Source organism: Arachis ipaensis, chromosome B9 (assembly GCF_059453495.1).
Source record: "Arachis ipaensis isolate K30076 ecotype BB chromosome B9, ASM5945349v1, whole genome shotgun sequence".
NCBI classification, from domain to species: domain Eukaryota; kingdom Viridiplantae; phylum Streptophyta; class Magnoliopsida; order Fabales; family Fabaceae; genus Arachis; species Arachis ipaensis.
Genome location: NC_142444.1, coordinates 7,232,925 through 7,247,744, shown reverse-complemented (window position 1 = coordinate 7,247,744; position 14,820 = coordinate 7,232,925). Strand labels below are relative to the sequence as shown.

The 14,820-nt window shown below is 26.8% G+C and overlaps 1 protein-coding gene across 1 annotated transcript; it reads right to left on the bottom strand.

Moving 5' to 3' along the window:
• Window positions 1-1,212: 1,212 nt before the first annotated feature.
• LOC107614713 (protein ROOT HAIR DEFECTIVE 3-like) lies at window positions 1,213-12,316 on the bottom strand. The gene is made up of 12 exons (XM_088497761.1): window positions 12,221-12,316; window positions 10,307-10,507; window positions 9,078-9,144; window positions 8,893-8,998; window positions 8,311-8,381; window positions 7,779-7,842; window positions 7,626-7,691; window positions 7,490-7,537; window positions 7,324-7,392; window positions 7,162-7,218; window positions 1,745-1,852; window positions 1,213-1,385 (listed from the first exon to the last, which is right to left on the bottom strand). The coding sequence occupies exons 1-12, from the start codon at window positions 12,222-12,224 to the stop codon at window positions 1,302-1,304; spliced, it is 945 nt and encodes a 314-aa protein (XP_088353887.1). The 5' UTR covers window positions 12,225-12,316; the 3' UTR covers window positions 1,213-1,301.
• Between the last annotated feature and the right edge of the window lie 2,504 nt (window positions 12,317-14,820).

Here is a 14,820-nt window from a genome sequence, read left to right as displayed (position 1 = left end):
CATAGGGTTTGGACTCTATTCTAATCTTATCTGCGAGTTGAAAATTTTTTTAAAATTCTGTCCTACTCTATTCGCGAGTTGAGAATCTCTCAACCCTAACCCTAACCCTAACCCTACTCGCATCCTAAAGTTTTAAACCCTACCCAATCCGACCCTATCCGCAGAACAATAAAAAATTTTCAAGCAAATATAAAATTTAAACATTCCAAATTTCATACATATTAATAAAATAGAAAATAAAAAACTAAGTTCAAATTAAAATTAAAAACAATAAAATCTTAAAGAAATCCAACATAAATTACAAATAATATGATCATCAACTAACTTAGTGATTATTTTAGATTTTTATAAGAGGAAGATTGTGAGTTTAATACTCACTTTCTTTACTGCATACATAACTTTTACATATATATTATATAATATATTAGGAGTGCGGGTAGAGTAGGATAGGGTATGATAGCACTACAAGAAAAATCACTTTTAGCGGCCATTTATTTTGCTTTTAGCGGCAATAAAAATAGCCGCTAATACATTTACCGGCAATTAGACATTAGCTATCTTATGCTTCGCCGCTAAAAGGTTTTAGTGGCAATTATAACATTTGCCGGTAAAGACCTTTTTAATGGCCGCAAAAAGTATATAACTATTAGCGGCCATTTTCTTGGCAATTTATATGGCCACCAAAAGTAATCATAAGATTACAATGTTATTCACTTTTAGTGGCCATTACTATTGCCGCCAAAATCCATTTTACCGGAAATTTATATAGCCACTAAAAATAATTTTAAAATTATAATGTTATCCACTTTTAGTTGCCATTACTATTGCCACTAAAATCTTATGACTTTTGTTAGTTATATTATACTCGTTTTCTTAGAAGCACCAAACTATCTTTTTTCCAGAATCAAATATATATTTTTGCCAACAATAATTATTATGCATAATATAAATATACTGAATTAATTATTATAAAATGAGATATTTTATTAAACTCAAAATATTGATACACAAATTTCTCTGAAAAATAATAAACCATGTTACAAATCTAAACAGAAAAAAATACTACAAATTACAAATCTCCACAAGATCTAGATGCTATTCTTTCTCCTATCTTCAAAGATTAGCAACTAAGCACTCCCAAACACAAAACAGAACAACAAAATACAAACCTAAGAAAAGTTTATCCTTTATACAAATTAAATTAAAGTTTTATTTTTATTTCAATCTCTGCCTTCCACTCTATACCAAACAAAATACTAAAACTTATTTCAGTCTATGTCTCTCGATCTCAGTATTTGTGTCTATCTATCTTCCCACGCTTTTCCGATCATCAAGTGCCCACATATTTTGAAAATTTCGTAAGCCCATTCCTTTATAAGTTCATCCTGAAAATTATTTGGAACAAAAAATGTCAATAAAATAAGAATCCGTAATATATATATTCTTGTCAAGGACCAACATATACATTTAGTCATGTATTATTATATCAGCAAAAGCTTTTTGCAGCCAAAAAGTAAATACATCAACAAAACCTTAGAAGGGTATATTAGAATCTGAATTCCTTCATGGATACTACAAATGAAAAAGGTGCTAACAATACAGATCTTGATAAAGTAGATCTTGTTGTGCATTTAGCTCACTGCTTCAACTCTTTATAGTGTTAAAGTAGATACTTATATGGTGTCAATGTTGAAGTAGAAGCTCTGAAATTTTTAGAAAGAAAGATATGAAAGATAGCACAAACCTTTTTAACTTTCTTAGCCTTCGAGATAAAGATCTCCGATTCTTGCATGAATTGATCCCACACCTTTTTGCATGAGCGAGGTCCAATCAATGTCCGACAGGATGGAATCTACATAGAAAAACTTGGCCACCATGAGTATCCATACCAAAGGTGCAAAAATTTGCCATGTCATAATAATAATAATAATAATAAAAACTATGCAGAAAAGTGAAAAACTTGAAACAACACTGGGAACTAAAATATGGTTTGATGAGGGTATATGATCAGCACTAGATAAAATCATTCTCGGGGCTTCAAATGAGATATAAGATCACTCATCCAGCAGAATAAGTGTAAAATTTGATATCCCATCGAATAGAATCATCTTATTTTTTGTTGAATCATATCTAAGAGACAAAGCACTCGAAATATGTATTTAATGTGTTTTGGGTCATAATACCAAAATGTGTAAAATTGTTTATATCAGTAAATATTCTATGCATTATGAATTTCAATTTATAAAAAACTATAGTTTCAATTTAGTTTTTTACCTAAAAGAAACTAATTTATTTAAAGCAGTTTTAGTTCAGTTCGTTTTGGTTATACTGGATTTTTTGAAACCCCCTAGAATCAAGCAACAATAAAACGAACCTGTTCCCAACTATCAGAAGCTAGCCACACTGGATCAAACTTTGCGCTACTGCTGCTTGATGAATCCAATAATTCAGCTTCTAATTTTTCCTTAATGTCATCAGTATCATCATCATCATCATCCAAACGAATTGCAGCCAAAATAGATAGTAATGTCAAACACTACATAGGATTAAGACATTGGTTAAGAACATATAATAAGAATACAACATGAACTCAACATTTAAAGAAATATTATTCATGGCCATACATAACGGCGAGCAGAGTTGGTGGCTTTTGGAATGTCATCTTTGCCCATACAAAGACAGTTCAGAAACCTGCTTTCAAAACATATCTTCATTCGCATCACAACATTTTCAGCTTCACCCCTAACCTTTTCTTCTACAACCACTCTTGCGTAGTCCTCTAATCTCTCAATCATTTGGTTCCTTGTGTATCCATCTATGTCAAGCCCATTAAGTGCCTCAAATAATTGTCCAACAGTTGATTGCACCTTATTCGTGACAACTTCCCTTATTGATTTCCAAGGATGATCTTTAATAACTTCACCAAACAGTTCTTTTTCAATGGATCTGGTCAAGGCTTCTTTTTAGTTTTTCCTGCAGTGGCAATACCGTCAGAAAACTTTCTAAGGATAGCAATACTTTTTCAAGTTTTTCACAAGTTACGAAATATTGTAGAAGTTTTCAACCTTTTGTTTTTAAGCTACAAATAAAATTTCCGACTTACCTACTAAAGGTTGTGTACTATAAACAACTTTTAATGGTTGTTAAGATTCATGGTTACTCGGTAAAAATATTAGAATAATGTGTATAGAGGGTTATTTTGTTGAACTCTATCAGGTAACTAACATCCAACTAGTCAACTACTTAGTAATCTTGATTTTTCAAATTATCATTAACAAGTAATTATTTAAATTTTATTTTTTAAAAGATATAAAATTAATAAATATTAATTGCACTTATTTAAAATTAACTGATTAAAAATTATTTATCTATATTTTTTTTATTTTGTTATATATATATATATATATAAAGAGTAATAAATATAGAGTACTTAATCAACTACTTTTCATTAATGCACCATCTAAATTAATCTCTATCTAACAATAATATCTATTGTCATATTACAACACTTCCGCGTCAAGTATGAACATGTAAATAGCATGCATCAAGCTTGGACACAAGCAATTTATAAAAAGTATTATTTGATATGTTGAAATGTCAAAGGATAATCACTTTATTTCTAGAACTCGATCTCAAACTAAGGCTTACTAAGCTTTAAGCTTGTTTTAATTTAAGGCTGAAGATAGCAGAAATCTCATAGACATGCAATAAGAGGACGCAACGCAAAGAACTAAAAGACTACTCAGCAAAGCCATCAAATGGATTAACTGAAACTATATCATCATAGTTTAAATTGCTAAATTAAAGAAATTGAGTTGATAATTAAAATAATAGTAAAAAATAATAAATTTGTTGACTCTTTAGTATTTTTAAATATATAAAAAGAAGAGTAATAAATATAAAACGATTAACTATTCTCTATTAATCACTGTCGAAACTACTTATTAAAAAAAAATCTTCTAATTTCAACAACAATTAAACAAATAACAATTCTATAATAAAAAGGTAGTCTTTGGACCATAGAAACAAACCAACTGGCGTAAAAAATCTCTTAAACAACTTACCTGTTATTGTAACAGTTGCTAAGCAGGAGAAATAATATCTTTTATTTTCACTTTTGATATGTGGTTATTAATTATTTGAAAGAAGTGTCAACGATATTTTCATTAACCTATTTCTTATACTTGGATGATTCTATTACTAATGGCACTTAAGCTAAGTTTCAACTTCCAAAGCCTAATAAGAATATGAAACTGAGATGGATTTTTCTTCCATGAACATATATAACTAATTACTGAGTTAAAGATAGTCAGGACAGGAACACTAAGACATGATTGATCAATACCTGACACGATGAAGTAACCATATCACACAGCAATACCTTCCTTACTCCAATTTTGTGCTCATTTGTCATTTCAACGACAACATTTGCAACTGCAACGTTAATGTATTTAACTCCCCAACTCACTTGAAATCATAATTGCATGAAAATTTCAAAAGCTAAATTAGGAGAGATTTATAAAGTTTAACATCTCAAACAGTGCTCAAAAGCTAGCAACCATGTACTCCAATTTTAGGATAATGATAATTTTGAGATATGATTATGTTTTAAAAAAAATAAATTTCATAAAATAGAGTAAGTTATGGTTATAGTTTAAAATAGAGATGATCATAAAATAAATTATTGTCACAATTTTAAAATAGGATGATCATAAATATTATGGACATATTAAAACTGTGACTATAAATTAGACTATTGTCACGGCTTTACAAAAAAGTAACCAAAAAATAAGTTATAGTCATAATTTTTACACGTAACCATAAAATAATCTATGACCACAGTAAAAAATGTGATCTAAAGTGTCAAAATTTAAATACTGTGATAATAAAAACTGTTATCATAAATAAAAGAAAAATCGTGATCATCATAAATCTATAGCCACGCTAAATGATCATAAATAAAATATCTTTTATTATTATTTAAAGATACTAAAAAACACAAGTCAATATTGTTGTATATTTTCTTTTATTTTTTCTTTTTGAACAATATATTAAATTATATACAAATTATAAATATTTTTTACAAACAAATTTTTAAATTTAATATTAATTTATATATTATCTAATTAATTTTTAAATAATAAAACACTTTTAAAATATATACTATATAATATAATTTGTTAATTAATTTAGTTTTTCGCACAATAAGCTAGTTTTAATCTAGTTATTAATAATAATAATAATAATAATAATAATAATAATAATAATAATAATAATAATAATAAAAGAATTGTGCACCTGGACAGGGTTTGTCGAAGTTAGACAAAGAAGCCTCAATGCAACTAGCAACTGCATAAAAATCCTCCACTTGATTCAATAATGCGTTTTGAAATGTTTGCTTGAAGTCGTCCAAAATCATAGATCGTATAAGCTCGAAGGCAGAAACCAGTGCTGGTTTAAAAAGCTGACCATTCAAAAGGACATTATGAACTTCATGAGTTGGGACTTCATGAACAAAATGAATTGGCCAAACAATAACTTAATATTTGAATTGGTTCCTAAATTTATATATTAGTGTCTTAATTTGATTATCAAAACTTCAATTTATTTAATTTGGTCTCTCAATTTAGCACTCAGTAATTTAGATTTGTTTCTAACTTTATTTTATCATAAAATTGTTAACAATATGCTTATTTTTAATAAATATTTGATGTAACAATTAAAATTTATTTATCTTAATTTTCTTCCAGCAAAATCTTTAAAATTTTAATTCAAATTTCACTTAAAGTAATAGTCATTAGTCTATCTTACCACGTCGTTACTCTACGGACTAATATGCATAGTAATTACGCCAATAATAATCATTAATATATCATCCATTTCTGCTTTTCTTTCAACAGTCATCAGTTAATTAACAATGACGAAAAAAAAAAGGTTAAATTAACATAATTGCAAGAAAAGTAAAAATAATGTACCCGATCAAGCAATTTTTCTTTAAGTTCATTTTTGAATGTAGATCTTGGACCTTCATGATAATAAATAGTTTCAGCATCATACCTAGATTAATGTGAAAACAATAAATCTTAGGATATTGCAACTAAAGTGGGAGAAAAGTATGAAGCCTTCTTTTTCTAACACATAGAACAATCAAAACCATTGCTATTACTAGCAGTCTAATATGAACAAAGAATTTAATGTTATGGTGTCATAAAAAGTCAATTATACTCACTCTGACAAACAAGTATCAATTTGTGAACTAAACCTGTTCAAAAATTCAGTAGAGTTACATTTCATATCCTCTTCCAGTTGATGTAATTTCTGATATGAAAGAAACTTCCCTAGCATTAGTAATTACGAATGCAGAAATAATTAGAATTAATTAGGTTCATATATAGATCAAGGATATAAACAATAATTAATTTCATTATTATGAAATTTTAAACAACATTAGCAGTTATATATATATCTTTATGTTAGTAGATTGAATTAAATCAATCAATTAATTCAGTCAAATATGAGTCCTTTTTTTTCAAGTGCTCTTAATACCTTCTTTGCAGCTTTATACTTCTCTCGGGCAATTTCTTCACATCGGACAATAGCAAGCATAACCTACAAGTTGATCAAGCAACAACTTTGGTTGTTCAAATAATAAAGCTTCAACAGAGATTAGTCCTTGAAAAGAAATTTGCTGAGATTTACCTTATGAGAAGGAAGGTCGAGGTCCTTATCTGCCTTAATCATTTCCCAAATTTCCTGACAACTGTAAAGAAAGTCTGACGCAAGAACTACTCCATTGGAGTCCCAACCAATATCGCAGATTTTTTCTCGCAATTCCGCAACCTACAATGAAAATAATCCAAAAGAAGTAGAAAAGTGATGTAAATTATCAAATATGAGAGATAATCATAATTTCATATGAGGCGCATTCGACCACACGTCTTAAAATCGTCAGCAGGTCATAAGCCCAAGAGTTATTCCCATAGACTAAACTTTAGGGAGGGACAAAAAATAATTTTGTAATATAAAAGATACTAAACTAAATATTTTAAAGGACTTAAATTGAAATTTCTATATAATTTATAAAAAAAAAAAAAAACTAAAATGCCCCCCCTTTAATTTTTTTACATGAGGCTCTGCCTCTGGTTATCCCACGGTTCATACCTCCTCCTTAAATTGCTCTTTTTGATAATCAAAATTTGAAAGAGCAACGACCTCAACCTGGAATTGTTTCCAAATACAAATATAGTTATTACGACATACGAACTGCCAGTAGATTATGCTAAGAAAAGAAGCGCTCAGTAAGTTTAGCAATGATGATCTTACACTGAAAAAATCAGTGAGTGCGACCTCATTGTTAGAGTCTGATTTACATTTTGTAACACTTTCCCACATCTGTAGAGAAAAGAGTAAATTGACAAAGCCATAAAGGATAACGGAAATTATAAAACAATTCAGTGACATTATATGAAGCTAAAACTGGATTAATTACCTCCTCCATATCTGTTACCAAAAGCTCTTTTAAGCGTTCAAATGGCGTCTATAAAAAGAAAGCTCATCATATTAACATTTAAAAAAAATGCACAGTTGCTTTAAAACCGAATTAACTCAATATTTTTCTTAGGCACCTGTGTTTTATCGCGAATGACAAAAAACAGTGTTATTTTGCGTCCAGCAAACAATTTCATCACGACCTGAAAAAATGAGCATGCAATTCAATAAACGATTAATTTTCAGGATTCAAGTGAGTTATCTGTAGTTGATAAGCTTCCAAATTATACCTGAAAGATAGTTTTCAAAAGTGGCCTATTCGCTGCATTGTGGCGGCCAATGTCATGGCACCACCTTCACAATCATTGCATAGCAAAGAAGAATATCATTAGTTAAGTGTCCAAAAGTTTTGGTTTAATTAGACGGTTGGTAATTATAGTTTTATTAAATTTTTAATTAGTTTTTTATATATATATTTTTAATTAAATTTTAATATTATTTTTAATTTTATAATTAAATTTTTTAATATTAAAAATATTAGAATTAATTGAATATTTTTTTATAAATTAAAATATTTATAATTAAAAATTTAATTAGATCTTTAATTACATATTTTTTTAAAAAAAATATTTTATTTATTTTAATATTTTTTATATAAAAAAATTTAATTATAAAATTAAAAATAGTATATAAACCTAACTAAAAAAATAAATAAATAATTCTAATTATAAATTTAATAAAATAATAAAAAATAAAAGAATAATTAAACCAAAAGTTTTTTATATTATTAATTTATTAAAATTAAATAAAAAGAGAACTCACATGTTTATAAGAACTATATCTGAGATTGCTAGAGCAAATAGAGCACTCTGACCTTCGAATGAAATATCATCCTGCAATAAAAATAATTTCAGTACAAGGAAACAATCAAAGCAGAATTATTAACCCTTAACTATGTTATAAATTTTGGAAAAGTATAGGTAAACAATAAAAATATTAAATAATATAATATGAATAATTGATATATCGAATGTTTAATTTACTAGGTGTGCGGATAGTTATCCTAATATTAAGATTTAGGTGGATAATTTGAAAATATAGTGTGTTTTTATTTTATTGGCCTATTTTAAAGTCCATTGTTCACATTGTTCACAAAAATCATTATCTACCTAATAAAGTCTTATAATTTTTTACCAAGGACAAACTCGTACGTTAAAATAATAAAAAAAATTTAAATATTAACTGCTCCCTACTAGAGTGCAAATTTTAAACAATTCTCCACACCTAATTTTTCAATTTTAATTTTATAATTGAAATATCTATTAGTTTTGTGGATATTTTAGTGTGTTTTATGCATGGTAATTAACCATTATATATAAGTTTCGCTATTTTGAGAGAGAGAACCTGTTCTGCGAGTTCCTTTCCATCAGTTCCTTCCAAATCCAACACAAGTGTGCAAGGTTCAATGCGTGCACTCCGAGAAATCCAGATTCCTTTGGTTGTTTGAGACCTAAAAAGAAGCAAAAATACCATCATGTCATGTCAAGTAACTTTGTATAGAGGAAATGGGAATTACAAGAACTACTTGCCTTCCATCTTTAGCGTTCATCTCTTTGAAATCGGTATCAAACAAATGATTTAAGAGTGTGCTCTTCCCTGCCCAAAGTGAAGAGAACAGTAAGTTTGATTGGCTATGGGTATCAAAATACCTTTATTCACCTTATTTAAATGGTTCAATTCATGTTATGAGATTAAATTACATATAAAAGAATACACTAAAACTTGTTTATACTAACTTCTATCTTTAAAAATAGATAAATATATAATCCGTGATTAAAAAAAAGGTAAACACTAAATTCGGTTCTTATTTATTTTTTTAAAAGACAAGGCAATTTTTGAAAAATAAAAGACATTTTAACCTCTAACAAAATTATTTTGGAATAATACGACATTTTTGTTAAAAAATTCATTAATTAATAAAAAAATTAATTTTGTAAAAGTTTTATTTATAATTTATGTAAATTTTAAAATTATTCTCTTCTCTTATTTTTTGTATTATATTATTTTTTTAAAAAATTTTTATATTATAAGTTTTTTTTGTGATACCACTTCTGATAATTCATAATTGTCCTTAGCTTCTCCACTTAATCCCCACTAATGAAAAATTGTTTAAAGATAAATTTATAATAGTTTGTGGAGTTTATAACCCTTACAAATTTTAAATAAAAGTTCCACAATATATACTAATTTTCGTTACTATTTAGCAATTTTTTTTTACAAAAGAATTGTATTGTCCAAAAATAATTTTATTAAAGCTGTGTGTTCCTTTGTTTTAGATAGAGATAACTTTGTCTTTCGAAAAAAATAGACAAAATTGAATTGGGTATTTCTTACTAAAACTTGTTTATAACTTCTATTGGTAAAAAAAAATATTATTTATATATTAAAAATAATTATTAAAATTAAAATTAGTTATTATATATTTAAATATAATATATATTATTTAACTTATATTTAAATTAGTGATGACTAATTTTAATGATGTATACCTAACATAAGTATTATAAAAAATTTTAAAATAGATAAATAAATAGACAGTGATAAAAAAATATGTTTGTTATAGTGTTCAAAAAATATTGTCTAATTGTTAAAATAAGTTAAATAATTAATTTTAAATTTAAAAATATAAAAATTAAAAAATTTTAAATATTTTAAAGTTACTATAAAAAATAATTTAAACAAAAATTAAACACTAAATAAAAAATACCATAATTAGCCCCCAAAAAATGGCATTGTAGAGGAAAGCAAGAAAGCATACCGCTACTTTGGGGACCCATGATAGAAACCACAGCATACGATTGTTCACATTTATCTATTTTCATCTCGTGAACAAACTTTTCAGTCTCAGCAACTTTGAATACTTTGTTATCTCTATCAATAATAAGCTGAGTTGGATAACATTGTACTGGTGACCCCGCAGAGTAGGGTTCATTCCCGAGTGAGCATTCTCCCAATTCACCTGAAATTTGGCAAATAAAGAAGTGAATTTGATAAAATTTCTCTGTTTTTACTTTTAATTATATGGAGAATTGTTTCTCTTTTTATTGTATTTTACATCTTTGTGACAGATATTCAAAGTGTCAAGTATAAAAGAGTAGCGCGTAGCGCCTATAAATTGGCGCCTAACTCCTAACGTCTGTGAATTAGCATTTACGTTAAACGTCAATTTGCAGGGATTAGGAATTACTCTTTTGTACTTGACACAAAGAATTATGCAATGTAATAAAATGATATCGACCATATAATATTAATACTAAACCAATGGCCTACAGATTTTTATTAACCGTTTAGAGTAGTGTTATATAGAGTAGAATGAACAAATTATTGTAGCAGTTGTATTCCTAAAATAAAAATGTCAAAATCCCCATCCCCCCAAAATTGACATTCAGCTCATCCACCTTCTTAAGATGGTCCCACTTCATTCATTCAAAGCAACGCCAATATTAATAATAAATAAATTGGATAGTGCAGTAGTGTTAGGTAACTAAAAAAAGAGGGTTCAAATTTGTTTTATTTAATATTTATTTATTTTAATAATAATTAATAAATATTAAATATTTTTGTAAATAAATAAATAAATTGAGCTGCAAACAAACGAATAAACACTACTACAAGTTTTGATTTTTACACTTCAGTGAATGTTAATGCATGCATTTGTGAGCTAACATTTTCTCATGAGTTTTTTTTAATCGTTTTCAATTTTGTTTAGCATATTTTGCAATAAGATTATGCTTTTAGTAATGTTAATATATGTATTTGTTCATGATAATAATATATTCAATTTATTTAGGTGTCATCAAACTATTAAAAAAATTATTTTTTAATAAAAAATAATTTTTTATTCTTTAATATATTTAGCAAAATTTTAATAATAAAAAAAATTAAAAATAAAAAAATTAGAACTTATAAAATATATTAGGTATACAAAAAATAGTCGCCAAATCAACTATTTATATAGAATACATATTAAAATATAAATAATAGAAAAAGACTCATATATATTAAAGATTCAAAGATTATAATAAATATGCATAAATTATAATGAATTACTGATGTCAATGGTACGATTAACAAAATTAAAGTTTAAATATAATAAAAATAGATGCACAATTAGGAAATTCTCACTTTAACGTTTAAGGCCATTACACTTGTTTAATGAGAAATAGTTGGAAAGAAATTAAAGTGAATAATAATAATAAGAAGAAGATTAATCTAGGAAATTATTTTTTAGAGTTTATGATTTAGGATGTAAGATTAAAGGTTTATGATTTAGAGTATAGAATTTAAGATAAATAATCTAAAAAATTAGATAATATTTGCTGATAAATATAATTTTCTAGCATTACTTTAACAACAGTAACAACAATATTAACAATAATAATAATAATAATAATAATAATACAAGTCTAGTATGTTAATTCAGCTGTGAAGAAAATAGATTTTTTCGTGGACGCTAATTTAATCATTTATATATTGATAAAAAAAAGTTTGTATGATATTCGATGTTAATTAGATATAAATTGTATGGAATAATTTAATCATTTATATATTGATAAAAAAAAGAAGTTTGTATGATATTCGATGTTAATTAGATATAAATTGTATGGAATAATGCATGAAATTGGATACAAAGATCAAAATAATAACGGAATAGAAATTGAAAATAACGTACTCATAACTTTTCTTCTTTTCTTTGTGTTCGAGATAGAGGGGAACTATAGTATTTAATTGAGGAAATGGTTCGGCAGCAGTTAACAAGAAAGAAAATACTCTGTTCTAATGTTACTTAATGACTTACAGGGTATATATACATATATAAGCAGCAAATAAATTCCCAAAATAAGGATAAGGATATAATCAATGCACCAGATGACTAGACCAAAAAAAATATATTATACTCAATGAAGTCTTCGTCTACGTTAACAAAGAAGTTAGTGTATCAGTATGAGTTTAAGTCTAATTTTATTTTAGGGATAAATATTATTTTGGTCTTTAATATTGAGAGCCAAAATCAAAACCGTCCCAATGTAATTTTAGATTTAGAATAATCTTTAACATTTTTTTCGTATTAAAATTATTTTTTTAATTTTTTTTGGACAAAAATATTCTCCACTGCCATTCATTATATCACTTCATAATTTCTTTAAAGTTAGAATTTAAACACAACTAGTGATACAAAATCTGAAGTCACTTTGTGAAAAAGAACTTCTCCATCATATTTACTATGACATGAATTGAAATCACAGAAGCCCATTTAATTACCTAAAAAAATTGAAATCAATTTAATTGGAATCACTTGATGCCAGGCACCAAGAACAGAACTCAATTTAAAACGGATGACGTGGTAAGTACCTTCTAATTTGTGCTCTATCCTTAGTAGGGAGGACTGAAGGAGGAAGCAACTTCTCCCACAAATCAAAAAATCGTAGCATTGGCTTAGGATCCCGTGCTCATATCATAAACCTTTTTGAAAATGCTACTTAATTTTATTTCTGATTAAAAGCAAGAAAGTAAAAACAAAAGCAGAATTGGAAATTGGGAAGCAAGAAGCAAGAAGTAGAAGCAGCAGAAGTAAAAAGCAAGAAGAAGAAAGCAAGAAGCAGAAGCAAGAAGCAAAATCAGAAAAGCAGAAACAAAATGCAAAAGCAGAAAGCGAGGCGGCGAAGGGGTGCAGCAGCAAGGTCAGCGGCGCGGCAGTGGCTCGCGTCTCCTCTCTCCTTCGCGATTCTCAATGGCGACGGCCACGACGACGACTCCAAACTTTGCCGCCGCCGTCCCTCTCCCCCACTTCCCCTTCCCCCTCCCCCTCCCCTTCCCCCACCCCGCGTCCTTTCCTTTCTCTTCCTCTTCCACGTTCTTTTATTTATTTTTTTTAAATTTTATAATTTTTTATTAAAGTAAGAGTAGTTTAGGAATAAAATTAAAAATTTTATTAAGAAAGACAGATTTTAATATAAAAAAAACGTTAAGAATGATTCTAAATCCAAAATTACTTTGGGGACGATTTCGATTTTGACCCTCAACGTTAGAGATCAAAACAATACTTATCCCTTTATCTTATAAATCTCCATTTTTAATATATATTAGTGTATTTTATAAAAAAATACTAATATTTATTTTTGTACAAAAATAAATTTAGATGTATTGATACAATAAAAAATTAAACAAATAAAAATATAACATATAGACTATATTGTTCACATTAATATTTTTTTAAAATATATTATATCATTATTTTTATTAAAATATTCTTATAATTAATTGATAAATAATAAAAATATCTTTTATTTATTTTAAAAAATAAATTAAACATTTTATTGTTGTTTTTGACAAAATTACTGTTTTAAATTTAATAAACATTAAAATTTAATTAACCTTATTTTTTAATTTCATATTTTAAATAATTTAAGAAAAAAAATAGAAAAATAAAAAAAAATTTGTGCTCTATCTTGACATCTCCTCTCATTCTCCCATCCAAAAGATACAAGTACAAGGCTATGTATAGTATGTAGTTGGTGGAAATTAAAAAAATTTTTACAAGAAATAAATTAATTAATTATTTATTTCGTTTAATTTGATTTATATAGAATGCAGCAGAAATGGATCCTCTCCAATTTTTTTTACCGAAAAAATAAAATATAAGTGGGACTAGAAATTAATAAAAGAGAACAACGAATAATAAAATTAAATATTAGACACTATCCATTTTTTTTTCCATAAAAAAAAAAAAAAAATCTACTCCCACGCATAGACATTCTTAAAAAGAGTTTACTGAAACATTGGTTTCTTGAAAAGAGAGTAACCCAAAAAATCAGAACAAAGACATAAAGAATGAAGCGTAATTTTTTTTGTATATTGCTCAAGAGAGTAAAATTTAATTGATTGAGTACTATCACTATTATTAGGGGTGAGCACAATTTAGTTCGGTCTGAAAATTTAATCTGAGTTCAAAAGATTTTGGATTATAAAGATTCGGGTTTGAAGTGACTCAGATTTGACTTGGGGGGAAGAAATAAAATATAGAAAGTGAGTGAAATCGAGATCGGATCTGGTCCGGTGGTCATTTAAGTATTGTAAATCTTAATATTTTGTATTATTAGTGATGGATGATGGTTATTCTGATGTAGAATTTAAGTATTGTAAACCTTAATATTTTGTGTTATTAATTATTATAAGATTATAAGTTAATATTTTATATTTAGAATACATAAGACTTTAAACTAATGTATAATATTGTATTATTTGTATTGATTTAAATATTTGGTGTTATTA

What these genes read in the sequence shown, in the direction of transcription:
- LOC107614713 (XM_088497761.1), bottom strand. An exon ending in ATGAACGCTAAAGATGGAAG is followed by an intron (nt 8,999 to 9,077) that starts GCAAGTAGTTCT and finishes GCTTCTTTTTAG; the next exon opens with GTCTCAAACAACCAAAGGAA. An exon ending in TCATTCGCGATAAAACACAG is followed by an intron (nt 7,538 to 7,625) that starts GTGCCTAAGAAA and finishes TTCTTTTTATAG; the next exon opens with ACGCCATTTGAACGCTTAAA.